General features: G+C 35.3%; 1 protein-coding gene across 1 annotated transcript in view; it reads left to right on the top strand.

Moving 5' to 3' along the window:
- LOC106876359 (SH2 domain-containing protein 4B) overlaps positions 1-18657 on the top strand; it is an 84708-nt gene that overhangs the window by 53693 nt on the left and 12358 nt on the right. The window contains exons 2-7 of the mRNA XM_014924862.2: positions 2721-2877; positions 3586-3675; positions 8813-8936; positions 12380-12542; positions 14274-14412; positions 16885-17063. Coding sequence (XP_014780348.2) covers positions 2777-2877; positions 3586-3675; positions 8813-8936; positions 12380-12542; positions 14274-14412; positions 16885-17063 — 796 coding nt within the window. The 5' untranslated portion in view covers positions 2721-2776. The remainder of the gene's footprint in view (positions 1-2720; positions 2878-3585; positions 3676-8812; positions 8937-12379; positions 12543-14273; positions 14413-16884; positions 17064-18657) is intronic.

Genomic DNA, 18657 nt, shown 5'->3' with positions numbered 1-18657 from the left:
GGGGGGGGGGGTAATATGGTTGCTGTGTTGGTTATACCAAATTTTTATTGTTGCTGTTTAGCTTCAAGTTGGTCCTGATTAAGCTGAGTGGTAAATAAAACATTCCAGCCATGACCACTCTGCATTTCATGTATATCTAGGACTACATTATCCAATGTACCATTTTCTTTCTTTCTTTGAATATAATGTGGAGATGCATAGCTTAGTGGTTAGGGTAGTGGACTCATGATCATAAAATTGTGGTTTCAATTCCAATGAGTTGTGTTCTTAAACAAAACACTTCATTTCACATTACTCCAGTCCATTCAGCTGGCAAAAATGTGTAATCCTGTGATGGACTGGCGTCCCATCCAGGGGGCTAATATATACATTATGGAAACCAGAAACTGACCCTATGAGTCTCCATGACCCAGGAAGGTTCTTTATCCTTTATCTTATCTTTATTATTATTATTATTATTTTTTTTTTAAGTGACTTTGACTGCAATTTCTAGCAGATCTAGATGATCAAAATTATAGATAATAGCTGCAGTAATGGTGCTAGTCTTGGAGAAGAATGAATGTGTGTGTGTGTGTAGTGGAGGGAAATAGAGAAAGGTGTAGCTAGTGGGTAAATAGCAATGTAATTGTAGAAGTGACCTATAGAGGCAATGGATGTGAGAGGGAGGTTGTGAGTGGTTGTTAACAGAATTGGGACTTTATTACTATTGTAGTGGTTATTTATTGTTGTTGCTGCTGTAAAGCCCCAGGTCAGCTTTGATTGAGTAGACATTTGATCAAAAGCATTCTAGCTATGACCATCCTGCCGTTTTCTTATGTGTAGGGAACCCAGGATGTTATTTTCCTATGTTGTCTTCTAAAATAGTTGGGTGTGATTTTTATTTGAGGGAAATTTAGCTTCTATTTCTAGCAAGTCAAGCGACCATGCTGAAGCTTCCCCATTAGCTACACACAAGTATTTGAAGGTCTATGGGTGTGAACATATGTCTGTACAGACTATGTGTATGCATATATGAACATGTATGTGGGTGTTTACATTCTTATAGAGGGTCAGGGTGTGAATGTGTGTGTGTGTGATAATTATCACCATAATAGTGGTGAATGTGTAAAGAGGAAGAGGATGAGCTTTCACTACACCCTCCCATTTGGGCTTTCTTTACTTCTGTTTTACACTTAAGGTTCACATTTCAGTACAAAGGATTCTGCGAAAGTGAGGTAAAGATCAGTCTGGATACATATTCTTGTTTACAGGCTGGGTAATTTTTCTCTTTATCTCGATCCTATATTTGAACTTCACTACTAAGGTTTTTCTCCCCCACCCCTCATATCTCACATGTAAAATTTAAAAACATGAACTTGCTGGCCTTGTGCCAAAATTTGAAACCATTATCATTATTATTGTTATTATTATTATCAAGATGGTAAGCTAGCAGAATCATTAAACAAAATTCTTAGCAGCATTTCTTCCAGCTTTTTACAGCCTGAATTCAAATTCTGCCATGGTCAACTTTGCCTTTCAACTTTTTAAAATGAGTAAAATCAATGAGTACTGGGGCCAATGTACTTGACTTACACCCTCCCTCTAAAATTACTGGCCTTGTGCAAAAATTTGAAGTTATTATTATTAGTAGTAGTATTATTGTGTGAGAGAGCAGTGACACTGGGGTATAAATATATGAAGCCCAGTATACCCATTGCGACTACCTAGACAGATAAGGGTACACCAGGCACGTGCATCACAGCCATGTGCATGACATGGTGATCTCATATCAAAATAAACAGCACATGACCTTGCAGGTGGGACCCAGTTAGAATTTTATTCAGGTTATGTAGCCCATCTTGCTCAAAAGGTCCCTGAATAAGGTTTGTTTTAGTATGTTGAACAAAACACTCATGTTTCCAGAGGTGAATTATTCAAACCCCAAAGAACTCCTCTCAAGACATGGCTATGATGCTCCTCCACTACTTCTGCACATTATCAGAGATGCACATACTGTTAGCCACTAAAAGACATGCTTAACTGTTTATGGTCAAACAACTGACAAGCAAATCTGTGGTATTGAGCAGAATATTTGCTGTAGCCTGTATTTTATACCAAGACAAAACCTGAACATAACACTTCCAATCAGCAAAGATCAAAAGCCATGAGAGCCAGTATCTGGTACTACATCAGGGCAGTTATTATTATTGTTAACTCTGGTTTTGTTGGAAATCTTGGAGTCTTGCTTGTGTAGTGGACTTGCTACCTGCAGCCTATCTGTTATTTCAACTAATACTTTCCTGATGATTCTGGCTGTGCCAAGGGGGAAAACTTTTTGTAACAGCTCCACTGGACACTCTATTTTGATTTTCTTTATATTCCTCTTGATGCCTTCTGACACTGTCACCAAGGACTCAACAACAATTTGATGAAAACTCTCAGCTTATTTTGCTGGGTATAATGGAATCAGCTACCCATAGCCAATAGACTAAGGTGACATTGTTTACTGATCATGCTTCAAGAACCCTGCAGAGGACTCTTGCAGTTCCAAGCAATGATGATTTTTATAGGTCTTCTATCTTTACATTTCTATTCAATGCTGTTGATCAATGTTCATAGTTTAGTGTTGATACTTCCAAGTGCACCAATTACTATTGGCATCATATCCAATTTCTTTATTGGTCACAATCTGTGTATTTCTTACTTCAATTCATCATAATTGTTTGATTATTATTATTCAGGGAAGAAGAAAGTGGAATTCCTTTCAGGAAAAGATGGCAATGATTGGGTGTGGGTGATGGGCCAACATCCAGATGATCTTAACATTGAAGAAATTCTAGAACACGAAGCCAAAGAAAAAGCCACCTTACAGGCAGAAAAAGAAGCAGAAGAACTAAGGTAAGTTTTGATCTTACATCACTATCATTATTAGTCAACACACACAGCAGAGTCACTCACTCAACTCTGACTTGTGTCTCTCTTTCACTCTCTCACTCACTCAACTCTATCACTCGTCTTTGACTTAGCTCTTTCTTTCATACCTCCAATCAGCTCTAACATACCTCTTTCTTCCACACTCATTCTCTCACTTCAGTCTTTCAACTCTCCTTTGACTCTTTCCACCTTCACTCATCTCAATTACTCAACTGTATCTTATCTCTTTGTTTCACTCAACTCTACCATCATTCTCTCACCATCATTCAGCTCTACTGCCTTTCTTTCCTTCAATTATTTCAGCCACTCACTATTATTTTGGCCATTTGCTCTCACTCATCTCAGTTACTCAGCTCTGTCTTGCCCGCATGCCCACCCTCCCCTTCCTCCTTCACTCATTCATTCACTCACTAACCAACCATTGTCTCTTCTCATTCACTCAACTCCTTTTAATAAAATATTTTTATTTTTCTTCAACATTTAAATTTAATTTGTCAGAATATTTTTGTCTTGACAAATTAAATTTAAATGTTGAAGTAAATCTAGCGGTTTTTGTGTTTTTAAATGGCTTATAAACACCTTCCACGCTGTAATTGTTTTTGTTTCAGCACAATCTCAGATCATGTCACTTGCTTTGCAAGTACACCTCCGTAATTTTATTTTTCTGTTCAGGATAAAACAAGAGCTAGAGCTGAAAAAGAAAATGGAAGAAGAAAAGAAAAAACTTGAAAAAGAACGAATTGAGAGAGAATTCCAGTTGAAGTAAGTCATTTTTAAGTTACAGTTGTTGTTGGGTCTGGTCAGTTCTGCTAGATCAAATCTATGGCATGGAAATATCAGACTGAATAAACAAGTTATTGACTAACATTTCAGATTGAAAACATTTAATGCAGAGAATTGATAGAAGTGTTAGAGGAAGTACTTTGTGGTGTTTATTCTGGCTTGTGAGAATGATGGGAATAGGAATTGATGTGAATAGACCAATGATAGGAATAGAGAAAAATGAGAATAGACCAATGATGGGAATAAAGAATGATGAGAATAGTGCTAATAATGGATGTTGAGAAGAGAAATGAGATGAAATGGCCGAGTCGTGTGTTGTGGAGTTATAAAAAGTGAATGAGTGAGAGGAGCATCAGAAATGTAAAGGAAGTAGAGAAAGGAGCAGACTGAGAAAGATTTGGTTAAAAATGATGGAGAAGGAAATGAGGGCAATGGATGTAAAGGATAAAAGAAAATAGAGAAAACTGTTATGAAGCCTGCAAAGCTAACTCCTACTTTAGCAGAGAAAATAGCCTTAAAGTGCTTGTTGCTGTTGTTGACTTTTGAATTCAAATATTGCTGAGATTAATTTTACCCCTCGTTCTTCTGGGTTCAATAAATAAAGTACCTGCCTAGGAAGGTGAACGTAGGAATTGTTAGTGTTTGACAAGATGTCTTTTGTTACTTGTTTTGATCTTTGCATTCTGAGTTGGTAGTAAACTTAATCCAATGTCTGAACGAATCCCGTCACCTGGTCCTTGAGTGTTTTTAGTCAAGTCTACTCTGTTGCAAACACTCAGACCAGGTCACCAGTTTGAGGATATCTTCCTCCCTTCCTCCAGTTTAAGAGGACCTGCAAAGCATTATGGGTACTGCCCCCTCTCTCTCACCTAAGTGGTAAAACAAATATCCTAGCACATTAAAACATTTAAAAATAAATAATTTAATCAAGTAATTGGGTGAAATACTCATAATCTTCATGGGCAACACCCTCAGATGGCCTGGTGTAATTGTTGTCGTGGGAGCTGGGGGAGTCTGGTACAAATGCTTGCAAAAGGGCAAATTCTGCTGAAAGCTCTCAAAGATCAGGTGGTATTGTTAGTAACTTTCTCAGGCTCTATTCCTAGATTACTGACAATTCAGACTTGATATTCAGCCAAATTCCTAATATAACAGGAATTGGTAAACCTGATGTTCAAATCCACTCATACTAAAAATAGATTAGCTAATCAGAATAAAGCTTAATCATCAGTGGGCCCACCACACTTAACCAGTTTCAGTGAGGGAAGACAATTTATGCGGTTAGTGTAGATTTTAAAGGGAATTCAAGTATATTCAGAGGATGACTTGAAGTCTGTTGAAAATGAAAGATTTCAAGTAGGAAGTGAGAATGAAATGTCATTAGAATCACCAAAAGCCAATTCCAGGTAATATTATAAATTTTTTGCTATTACTCTTTAGTATTTTTCAATCAACATATTTTTGAGATATGTGTATATATAGGTGCAGGCATGGCTGTATGGTAGGAAGCTTGCTTCCCAACCACATAGTTCCAGGTTCAGTCCCATTGTGTGACACCTTGGGCCAGCCAAAGCTTTGTGAGTGAATTTGGATGACAAAAACTGAAAGAAGCCTGTCATGCTTGTGTGTGTGTGAGTGTGTGTGTGCAAGAGAGAGAAAGAAAGAGTCAGCAGATGAGATTGAGAGAATCTGAATATAGAAAACACTTTGTAGTGCTCAAATGATCTGAACTTACAGTCTGATACCTTCACTGAGGACCAAGTCAGCAGGGTAAAGAGTGTCTATAAGGAGAATCTAAGTGAGCAGATATGGAGACAATAAGTCTCCCCTCTAATTCTTTGAATCTATGTAATCTGAGTAAGTTTGCTCTATAAATATTTAAATTTATACTTGGTTATCATCTGAAAATTTTGAATCTGCCTTCTCTTTGTGCACATATACATGTATATATCAGGTCATTAAGAATGAAATGTCTGATTTTGAACTGAAAGTTAATCAAAGTATGTACCTAAATTATCAACACAATTTTGCCATTTCATCGGTAGCTTATTTATGCCAGCAGCGAAGAATTCTGGAGAGTAAGAGGTGATGAAATCACAAAAGGCAGTTTTTGCATTTTCTTCAGATTTTAAGTTTTTTTTTTTTGCAAAAAGTTGTTTAATGCCTGGAAAACGTGATAGTCAGTTGGTGCAAGGTCTGGTGAATATGGTAAATGACAGAGTACTTCCAAGTTCAGTTCCTGTAACTTGAGTAGCGTTCTTTGGTTGAGCATTGTCTTGCAAGAGAATTGACCTGTCTCTATCGACCAATCTTAGTTGTTTAGTAGCAAGTTCACTCATCATCATTTCATCCAATTGGTTGATGTATACATCTGCTGTAACTGACTGACCAGGTCTCATGAAGCTGTAGTGGATGACACCAGTGCTGGACCACCAAACGGACACCATTAGTTTTTTTTGGTGACTATTCTTTTTTGGATTGTCTTTTGGCACTTCATCTCTATCCAACCACCATGTAGAACATTTTCTATTGTTGAAAAGAATCCATTTTTCATCACACATAAGAATATGATGCAAAAACGGTTCACTTTTATGCTGAAACAACAAAGAACAGCAAGTTCCAAGACAATGTGTCATTTGATGCTCGTTCTGTTTGTGTGGTACCCACTTGTCCAGCTTCTTTACCTTCCTGATTTGTTTCAGAGGGTCCAATACAGTTGGAATCGAAACATCAAACCTTGCTGCTAACTCATCTGTAGTTTGAGATGTATCTGCTTCCACTACAGTTTCTAGCTCATCATTATCCACCTTGTTCTCAGGTCTACCACAGGGCTGATTTTCAAGGGTAAAGTCACCAAACCAGAACTTCTCGACATACAGTGTGCTCATTCGCCAGATCTTCACCAAACACCTCATTGATGTTTCTGGGATGCATTGGTTCCACGACATAACTCATATTCATAAACAACATGAATTTTTTATCTGTCCATGTGTTCACAAGAGAAAACTCACAATATAATCAGATACCATGAATTGCATTTCGAAAAGTGATGATGTAACTCTTCAATGTTGTAAAACAAAGAATTGTCAGGATAAAACATTAGAGTTAAAAACTGTCAAACTTGGTGCATAAGAAAATCAGACATTCCATTCTTAATGACCTGATATATTTTGTACATTAAAAACCAAGGTTTTATCTGTTTATATGAATTATTCCCCCCCCCCTCTCTATCTATCTATCTACATGTGTGTGTGTCTTTGTTTGGCCCCCTACTCCACTGCTTGACAGCCAGTGCTGGTGTGTTTATATCCCCGAAACTGAACAGTTTCACAAAAGAGATCAATAGAATAAATACCAGGCTTTAACAAAACTACCAGTGCTGGGGTAAATACATTTGACTAAAAATTCTTCAAGGTTGTGTCCCAGCATGGTCACAGTCTAATGACTGAAACATGTAAAAGAGTAAAAGAGTATAGTTTATACCAGAACTTTGTTTCAAGCACCAGATTGATAATGAAAATTTAGTTATTTAACTATATTCCTCCAAATGCCTGGTTATTTCAACATTCATTGAAACATAAGTAATGTGTTTTTTATGAGAAATATAATCATGAAAGTCACTTACAGAAAAGGTCACAATTGCTCTACTTTAATACCAAATGTCATTGATTGTTTCTAAGTTTACCCATTACTTGATAGATGATGATGATTACTTTTGTTGATTATTCACCCATCCATATTCTCTGCCCACTATTCCTGGGATGGTCATGGGACTAGAATCCTCAGGCACCTCCTTTGTAGGATCCTACCAGAAGCAGTTATCATTACACTTTCTGACTGGATTCTCAAGCATGATTAACCAAGAGTATGGATATAATCCAACCATCTCATTCTTGGTCTACCCCTAGGTCTCCTGCCAGTTGGCTTGAAAAATCTGTGTTGCAATTCTTTCCTGCAACATTCAAATTATATCTGTAGTATTGGAGCTGTGACCTTTCAGTGCAGAGAAGTAGCAGCTCAACCTAGAGAAACTCTCTGATCCCTGAGCAGATTTTCAAGTAATGTTGTTCCAGAGATCCTTTAAAGGAACCCCATTTTAGCCGCTTGTATCTTACTCTTTCAGTTATTACTCAGCATTCATGACCATAAGTGAGGATAAGCATACAAATATTGAGGTTTTATTTATTCCTCATTACATTGATTAGAAGAACAATATATGTCTTTAGATATACAGTAAATCTCTAGGTTTAATATGCATTTTTTTCGTCAAAATTTAGATTAAAATTAGGGATGCATAGAATACATGTCGTTGAGCCATAAAGTTTTTCCTGCACTCATTAAGAAAAAACAATAATGTAATGATTGAGTTTTATTATTTTTAGATAATTTTTTTTTATTACATATGAAGATATCGTATATTAAATAGAATATTGATTTTAAATTTTGACATAAGGCCAGCAAGTTTGGGAGAGGGGGGGGGCAGTCATATCACCCTTAGTACTCAACTGGTACTTCGTTTATTGACCCCAAAAAGATGAAAGGCAAAGGTCAACCTTGGTGGAATTTGAACTCCAAGGTTGACTTTACTTCACATCCTTTTCAACAAAAACTAATATGTTGATGTATATTAGCTTATCTCGTCTTGTACCAGTTGTTCAACACTATTATTCATATTATCAAGTCGTAGCATAAAGTTATTTTGGTTTGGTTAAGAGATGGAAGAACAAAATTCTATGTAAAGTTCCAAATACAAATATTTGTTAACAAAAATGTTGTCATTGTGATGAACAACAGAAAAATGATATTGAAACAAAGTAAAGCTGTTCAATAGTTTGTGTGAGATGTGTGCATCAGCGATGACAACAGACTGAGGCAGCTGCATGATATCTTTGTGCAGCCATTGGTCTTTGCTGGGCTGTGACTACTGTTTAGTTAGTGGGTGCACCGTCTATCCGCCAATATTCCTACTACAAGGTTTTAAGACCATTTAAGCCCCCAAAATGGAGAAGTGCAATTTGCCTGGTAATATATCCTACATGGTAGTGTATTGTACATGATTTTTAAAGTATGTCTGTTAATCATGAAATTAACCGTTGTCACTGTGTCTTTCTTGCAGACGCAAAGAAGATGAAGCTGCTTTGTATCAGTCATTGAAAGAGGTTCGGCTGATAGCTGATAAAATTGAACAAGAAAGGGAAAAAGAACGCCAGGGAGAAGAAGACAGATTAAAAGAACTTCAAGTGAGTGTCGCAACAATTTCCTTTATCTTTATGTCCTTGTTGAAATTAGTCAAACAAAAGATGAAACAAATTAAAAAGGTCAGCTTAGAATTTAAGATATTTAAATGTTTTTTTTAAGGAATAGAAAATGGTGTTTAATATGGACATGCGGATATGGCTGATGTATGGTAAAAAAGTATGTTTTTGTAAACCATGAGATTTGTGGTTCAACCCTATTGCACAGCACCTTGCAGAAATGTCTCCTGTGATAACTTCAAGTTGACTGATGAATTATGAACGATGCTTTTGAATCCATCTGACTCCAATGACTGCATTTTTTTTTAATAACATTTTGTCTGCATGAGAGGTAAAAATGAACCTCTGCAGGATTTGAATTCAGAATTCAACAGCAACAAACACGTTAAGGCCATTCCCCTGCTAAAGTAGGCGTTAGCTTTGCAGGCCCCACGACAGTCTTCTCCATTTTGTATTATCCTTTACATTCCCCTCAAACACCCCATTGCCCTCATTTCCTTCTCCATCATCTTGGACCATATTTTTCTCAGTCCGCTCCCTCCTCTATTTCCTTCATATTTTGTTCCAACACCCCTCTCATATTTTATCTGTAACAGCGGATCTGAAATAAATAAATAGTTTTTAATTGTATATCTGTGAATCAGTAATATGTTGATAACTAAATGTCCTCAGATACCATCAACACCTTTTATATATACATATATAAACATTGTAAAAATCCGTTTATAAGATACTTGGAACTTGCTAAGCTATTGTTATTACTTTTGATATCGTAGACTTGTATCTAATAAACCTTCTCAACTCTTTTGTTTTTATTGCCCATTGGTCACAACTACTATAGCCTTCCCTTCAACATACCAAACTATAAACTGATTTACTTGAAGTGTTTCTTGATATTCATATATTTTATTGACTTCAAAAATATTTATTTATTTTGTTAAAAAATATTTATTAGCAACAGAGGCAGTATTAATACCAAGAGGTACTATTTATCCCCACTCAAATGTGGATCTTCTGTTGGAACAAATTATACTGCGGTAGTTACTACGAGAGAAACTTTCTCATTGGTTTTTGGTACAAAATGTATTCTTGTTTATATTGCTAGCAGGGAGATAAATTACCACCATGTCAAGTGTTGAAACCACCAGATCACATGATTTCAACCTTTCATGGCCTTATCAATGATGGGCTGTAGTCCCATCAACATTTGATGACACTTTGGTGAAAAATACTTAACTGAAACAATTTATGATTGATTCTTTAGACTGTGTGTGTGTGTGTGTGTGTGTGTGTGTGTGCATTGTAGGCTTGGTCTTGTCAATGTTAATAAACTTTTATTAATCTCATCTCCATCTTCTCTCTTCTTTTGTGTAATATTAATAATACTAATATATATATATATATATATATATATATATATATATGCACATACGCACAAACGCAAACAATAAAGAGTAAAGGTACAGACAGGCAAACAACTATTATCAGGTCAGATTATGATAGTTATACATTGATACAACCTGAGGGTAGAAATGACTGTTACAGTAGTTTAAATCACAAGAGATCAATAAAAGATTAGTTGAGGAATGTTTATAATGATTGTGATATATACTTGTATTCTCTCAGAACAGTTATAAGTCTATATTATTGATATTAGCCAGTAAGTTAAGGCAGGTCATCAGAGGTAGAATCTTAAGGAGGAGGAAAACGTGCAGGTAGTCCCTTACAGCTATTTCAAGAATAAGTGTGCAAGTGGTTTGCTGCCAGAATCTATTTCATCTTCAAAGGGAAAATGAGTTAGGAATTAGTGGGAAATGAATAAATATGTGTGTGTGTGTGTGTGTGTGTGCGTGTGCGTGTGCGTGGCTGATGGATAGTGGAATTGATAGAATGGTAGACAAAATATTAGGCTGGAAAGAAAGTTCTGTTGCATTTCAAGATGGGAAAGAAACAAGTGCTTCTTTGGATTTAATTGATATAATTAATCCAAGATAATATTTCCCATCATTATTGATAAATTAACCCCATCTATTTGGCAAATTGTTGATTCTTCAGCTTAAAATTCGTCTGGTTTCAAAGCAAAGAAACTACAATATCAGTTTTAACCACTTCACAATTAATAAACTATTTTGTCTCTAAATAATGTTACAAGTGAAAAGATGATAGTCAGATGGAGTAAGGTCAGGAAAGTAAGGAGAATGCAGCAAAATTTCTACATTTATTGCTATGATGTTTTCTTTAGTGACCTGGGCAATATGTGGTCTTGCATTATAACGCAAGAGCAATACCACCTCATGATTGACCAATGATGTGCACTTTCTCTGTGAATTTTTGGCAATGCTTCCATTTGATGACAATACTTCACTTCATTAGCTGTGCCATTTTGATTCAAGATTTTATCATAGACAACACCCTTCATATCCCACCAAACACAGAGCATAATGCTTTTTGGTTGTGGTTCTGCTTTGGGGTTGGATTCTCTTTATTCACTGGGTGCTAACCATTGTTGTTTTCTTTGGATATGGTTATAGAAAACTCACTTTTCATCACTTGTGATGACTCTTCTGAAGAAAGTTTTGGTAGCAAGTCTATTCTTCAATGATAATCAGAGGACAAATCTTTGATTAAGCTGAAGAAGCTTTCAATTGATGAGGGATCCACTGACCAAGTTTAGACACTTTCCTTAGTTCATGAAGGTGTTTTATGATTTAAGTGCAGTTTGCTTTGGATTTTCCTCAAATATATTTTCAGAAGCCCAGTATTGACAGAGCCTGGTTGTCCAGATTGAGGGAAATCGCCAAGATAAAAATTTTCCAAGTGAAACTGGCCAAACTATCATTAGCATGCCTGGACACTAAAGCTTCATTTCCATAGACAGAACAAATATTTCTTGCTGCTTTTGTTACTGAAGAACTCCTTTTGAATTCACACAGCATTTAGTGCCTGATACAGGTCTGATCTTAGCTCATTTTAAAAGAGTGAAATTAACACAAATTTTAACCACTATGATGTAATGGTATAAAGAAATCTGCAGAGAAATAAAAAGAAAAAATTAGAATGTAAAAATTGATGCTTGTTTTACTATAAGTATTGAAAAAAATACCCCCAAAGTGATGCAATAGGCCTTGCTTTCCAATCTAATACTTGGTAGTATAATTATGTTTTCAGTTTCATGTTCTCAGTTTTTATTTCACCCAGGTTTACTTTAACTTTCATCTTTCTGGAGTTGATAAAAGAAATATTGGGATGTTGATGCAATTGACTATACTCTCATAAGCTGTGTTACAGCATGACCACAGTTGAATGACTGAAAATAACAAAAGAAAAACATATGTATGTATTTGCATGCATAATGAGACAAACAGAAGAAAATTTTCTTATGTTTCTACTGATTTTACTGATTTTATTTTTCTATTGATATATCTTAGGATAAAGAAGAAAAAGGTCTAAAGTATTGTCGAGAAAATTCCTTAAAGTTGAAGAATCGTCGAAGTGCTGAACTTTATACATCTTGGCGTAAAATGAGAAGCATTCTAGAAAAGGACAGTACTGAAGACAATAAAGAAATTGAAGCAACTTGGAAAGAACAAGGTGAGTATGTTTCTGTAAGTTGAACTGACAAATGAAAGGGATGCCCTCGACATAAACACAAATTCTTCCACATGATAATCTTTTCGTTGAATTGCATTGTCACACCACACCACATCACAAATTGATCTTCTGGTTGAACTGAATAAACTGTTTCCATTGGTTTTTCAAGCGCTGACTGTTGATTGTCACCCCACCTTTTTTGTGCTTCAGTGACAAGTGGAAGGACTTGAACTTAGTAACCAGAACCAGAACAGATAGCTCAAGGCTAGATATATCCTGCAACCTTAGATATCTAGCTCATTTCTTATGGTTTTTGTATCAAGGTAAAATACTTTGGCATAATTACAGATGTGTGTGTGTCTGTCCTGATTTCGTTTCTTCATAACTTTCTAAAAACTGGAAATTTTAGTAAAATTTTCTACAAATGTTTCAGATGGTGTAGATTATGTCGGAATTGTGTAAAAAAAAAATATTGTGATTGAGCATTTGATAATTCAAATACCTCAGCTGTTTCTTCATATATTTTGATGAGGTGTGTGAATTATCCCTACCTTCCATTTTTTTGCACATCAAATTCCAATATAATCATAATCTACACCATGTGAAACATATTTGTTGAAAATTTTATTAAAACATATCCATTTTTTTAAAACTTATGAGGAAAAGAAGTCGATGGGAGTAAGGCTTACATCTGTAGCTTTGTTCAAGCTTTTTATAGAATCAAGAAATCTACCCTGATATCCATCATCTGCAACCAATAATCTCAGTTTTTTGCTATTTCTAGTCTCTGAAGCTCCTATTGCAGTTGGGATAACAACAACACCTTTATGGTAATTCGAAGTTATCTGAATTTTGTACTTCTGATTTTGGGTTTTCTTTTTAATATTATCTGATATTCTTTGCCTACCATTCTAGTATTAAACGGGGCAAGTAATAGGGATTAAGTAATACATTTTTCTCTCTTTATTGACTATGTTGTTGTCATCTGATTTCTCCTCCTCCTCTTTGTCCAATTATTATTATTATTATTATTATTATTATTATTATTATTATTATTATTATTATTATTATTATTATTATTATTATTATTATTATTATTATTATTATTATTATTATTATTACCTCCACTTTAGCAAAGGTGGAGGTATTGTTTGTTTGTCCATGGACAAGATATCTTAAGAACTGCTGGATGGATTCAGATAAAACTTTCAGGAATGTTTGACCTCATGACTGGCATGAAACGATTAGATTTTGGGATCAATCCGATACCGGACAAGGATTCTGAATTATTTTTCCTTTGTTTTTACTTAATTTTTGAGAGTGGTCAGCTTCAATTTTAGTGTTCTCGTTTGTGAGAGCAGTTGAGTTTATTTCAGATATTCTCGTTTTAAAAATCATCTCTGGCTAATCATTGAGAAGACGTTGGTGTTGCCTTGGTGGACGTTTGTGCTTTCTGAGTGCTCTTATTATTGTTGTTGTTGGTTGTTGTGGATTGGCAGAGTTGTTAGTGTTGGAAAAAAAATACTTTGTAGTATTTGTTCTGTCTCTTTGCATTCTGAGTTCTAATCCTGACAAAGTCAACTTTGTTATCCATCTTTCTAGAGTTGATAAAATAGGGTACCAGTCGAATACCAGGGTTGATATAATCAAATAAACCCCTTCATGCAAAACTGCTGGCTTTGTGCCTAAATTAAAAATTATTATTGTTGTTATTTTTGTCATATATTTTAGAGAAAAAATCACGAGAGGCTGAGGTTCAATTGAAGGAAATAGTACGACGAGCCCGAGAAGAACATAGACGATCACAGAAATCTATGTCAAAAGGCAGCAGCTCATCTTTGTCTGAAGATCTCCCACCAATTCCTCCGAAGCAAGTATTGTTTTCTGTGCTGTATGTATCTTTTATAAATGTTTTTTTTTACTCAGAGCACTGACCAATGGCACCAGCACACTGATGATAATGATGATGATGAGGTGGAAGAGGAAGCAAGAAGTCCAGAGCACTGAAATTACATTCTTTTCTTTTGATTTATTTAACACTGCATTAAAAAAAAGTTTTAAAAAAATAGCAATCTGTATATCATACTTAATGTATGTACATCATCGAAAGCCAAAATAACTGTGGTATTTGTCTGGAGATAATATTTCTTATGAATATACTATATCATTTATGCATGTACTAGATCAATGCCATAGTTAATTTGGCATTCCATGATGTATTTGCCGTATGGTACATAGATGGCTAATTTATTCTAATGCTGCTTCTGTTGCACATAATGAATTTAAAAAGGAATCCTCTCCCTTATTTATATTAGAAGGAGAAAAATAATCTATCTTATGATTGATCTGATAAAACCATCAGTGAAATCTCTCTCTGAAATTACACCCTACTATTTAAAACAAAAAAATGAAATGGCACATTAGATAATGAAATCCTGGATATGTTATGTTTGGAAACACAAGATAGGATGTTCAAGTTGGAATGTTTTTCAATCGTAGGCCTGCTTGATCAGGGCTGATCTAGGGTTCAACAACATAACTGACCACTTGGTCTAGGGTTAGATGTCTTGCACAAGACGGTTTTTTTTTTTTTTTTACCGTGTCTCAGTTATTGTTTAGGGCTAAAGTGCAATATGTTTTGTTTTTTTTTATTCATTATAAAATGCTGAAAGAGTGAAATTATAAAAAAAACAAACAACAAAAAGTGAGGCACGAAGAAAAATTCATTGAAGTTCTGTCTTCCATCATTTAGCCTGGTTACTTAAGGGTATCAAATAATGTAGGTGAAGTAGTTTTCTTTCAGGAAACCTACAACTGGCCAGAGTAGATAACCTTAAAGTTAATGTTTGTGGAAATGTTTTACTCAATATCTTTCTTATGTTTTATCCAAGCTACAAGTTTAATTATGTTTATTCTGTTAATTGATATATAAATTTATCACACATGTCCAGAAATTGGAAAGAAAAGTAGTGGAAGGGAAATGGCTGAGGAGATAACATGTTGAATTTCCAGTTCAATGCTTTTGATATAAAGTTGGCACATTTCATTTTCATTAAATCCTACTGTTTATTTCAACAATGCCCTTAATTCTAGATGCTTCGATTTACATGATTCTCATAGATATTTACCAGGTTATTTGTGAGTGTTTATCAGATTGATCAGGAACCTAACTGGAGAAATACTTGCTTCTCATTTACCTAATTTTCCATGAAACAGACAGAAGCTATGGTATTGACTATTGAAAGCACCAAACAGTTTAAGAAACTTGTTTTACTTACAAATACAGTAGACAAAACAGTTACAAAGCCCAGTCACTGCCATCATCCTTTCTCCATTTCCACAACATACACTTCATCATTATTGACCAACAGATAGTCTTATTATGTAAGGGCATTACCTTCACCTATTACTGTGTTGCTTAAATTCACTTGCACTGCTAGTGTCTTTAGAAAAACCACATGGACATCACAACTTCTGTAAAGTTACTAAAGCAATTTAGCAATATATATATATATATATATATATATATATATATATATATATATATATATATATATATATATATATATATATATGTATGTATATATCAGTCATTATTTATCATTGTTGTTGTTGTGGCAAGCTGGCAGAATTGTTAGCTCACTGGGCAAAATGTGTGGTGGCAATTCCATTGTGTGACAGTTTGGACAGGTATTTTCCAGTTTAACTTTGGTTTCACCATTAAGTTGTGAGTGGAATTTGGTTGGCTAAAATTGTACAGAAGCTACTCCTGTTGTTTGTTTGTGTGTGTGCATTTTATTGATGTACATCAGTTAAGGAATCAATATTAACTAGCAAAAAGAAAAAAAATGAAAACCAGTACATATTGAATGAAGTCTCTTTTGATATTTGTTTTGCCACAAATTACAGACACTTCCTTGTCACTCCTGCTGTCATAAATGCAGTGGATCAGATATTGCCCTTAATCAAAGATGTTATTCTGTTGTGTCTGGGGAGAGTCATTCTCTTTTGGTGCTTTATAATTTAACACACCCACTGGTAAAATTTCCACTTATTTATTTTTTATTTTTCTAAAATTTTCGTTGCATCTTGCAACCTTTTCAATAGTTCTGATTTTCCTCAGACACAACAGAATATGCTTCGACACATGAACTCACATAAAGAATCTTGCAAACCAAATCCAAAAATGAAATAAAAAAAGATGCTATTGTTCTCTAGTTGCCATAAATAAGCAACTTCACCAGAGATGACAAACTTTAACAAATTCCAAAATAAAAATTAAATTCCACCCTCACATAGTATCAAAACATTAGTCAAATTCATTGAATTTTATTTTTTACAGAACACATATCAACAATGCCACAAACAGTCTTGGTTCCAGTGTCAAATCTTCTGGGGTTAATAAAAAACCGGCTACACCAAAGAACAGAAATGCTGTGATTAAATGGTTTAAGGAAGAAGAACGGCCCAAAGAAGTTGGTTTAAATCCTGAAACGAAGAAAATAGAAGAATGGTTTCATGGTAAAGTCATTCTTTACAGAATACATATTTTTAAAAAAATCTACTATAGAATATTTCTACTGTGAAGAATGATTTCTATTTTATCATTAGCATGGAAAATCATGCTCATAAGAAAAAACAAAACTAAAAACTGGGCTGAAAGGAATCACTCTGAAACAAAATTATTATTATTTTTGTTTTGTCTTTGATCAGTAAATCTTATTGCCTATTTGCTTCTATCTAAAAATCAAAGGAAATGACTACTATTCCCTTCAAACTTTGCCTTTGTGGCCTGGACATCAATGTTTTGAAACTGACCTATTTTCCTTTACATTTCAAACAGGTTCAGTGCTGAGTTGCTGAAGCAGAAATATTGTTATAGCAAATATTCTACTCAGTACCACAGATTTGTTTACCTGTTGCTTGATCTTAACCACTTGAGCATATCCCTTAATGGCTGACGATATGTGCATCTCTGATCATGAGCAGGAGTAGTGGGGGAGCATCATAGTCATGTGTTGAGAGGGATTCTTTGGTTTTTGAATAAATGTAAAAAATGCAAAGTTTGAAGGAAATATATTAGCTATTTTTCATTCTTTCTAGGAGTAAGCAAATAGGAAATAACAGTTGCTACCCAAGGACAAAAATTGTGTGATAATAGCTATTGCTGCTGTGTTATCCCAGATTAGTCTGATTGATTAGATCTATATTTAAAGAAGTTCCACCCATAACCAACATTTATATATACCTAGGACTGTATTATCCATTTTTAAAGACAGTCAGGTGTGATTTGAAGGCATTTGGCTGTGATTTCTAGCAAAGTGAGTAGTTGCATTTAGCCTCTCTTGTTGGCTCACTTTGGATTATATTTTACTCAAGCAAGCAGAGTTGTCTCTCTTGCTAAGGCAATCTTGCTAAGGCAATCTTGCTAAGGCAATCTTGCTCTGGGGCCCAGCAACTGCTCATAGGGTTAGTATTACAACTGTGTGACGTATGAACTAAATAAATAGGTTATTACTAGTGTTTTATTAAATGGTAACTGTAGTCTATGTGCAGTGATATATATCTATATATCTTCATCATTTAATGTCTGTTTTCCGTGCTGGCATGGGTTGGACCAGAGTTGGCAAGCAGGAGAGCTGCACCCATATTTCTGTGTCTGGATGCCCTTCCTAACACCAACCACTTTACAGAGCATGCTGGGTACTTTTTACATGGCACCAGCACAAGTGCTTTTATGTGACACTGGCATGGGTGCTATTATGTAGTGTAAGCATGGGAATTTTTTACATGGTGCCAGCATAGATGCTTTTTACGTGGTGCCAGCACAGGGCTCTTGCAGGTGGAGCAGCATTAACAATCCTGCTGTGGGTATGGTGGTGGTGGCACTCCGTCAGTTACAACGACAAGGGTTCCAGTTGATCCAATCAATGGAACAGCCTGCTTGTGAAATTAACGTGCAAGTGGTTGAGCACTCCACAGGCACGTGTACCCTTAACATAGTTCTCGGGGGAGATTCAGCATGACACAGAGTGTGACAAGGCTGGCCCTGTTGTACCAACAGAAGCAGGAAGATAGAGTGAGAGAAAGTTGTGGTGAAAGAGTACAGCGGGGT

Source organism: Octopus bimaculoides, chromosome 24 (assembly GCF_001194135.2).
Source record: "Octopus bimaculoides isolate UCB-OBI-ISO-001 chromosome 24, ASM119413v2, whole genome shotgun sequence".
NCBI lineage: Eukaryota > Metazoa > Mollusca > Cephalopoda > Octopoda > Octopodidae > Octopus > Octopus bimaculoides.
The sequence above is the reverse complement of the archived record's forward strand: the minus strand, read 5'-3'. Positions and strand labels throughout refer to the sequence as shown.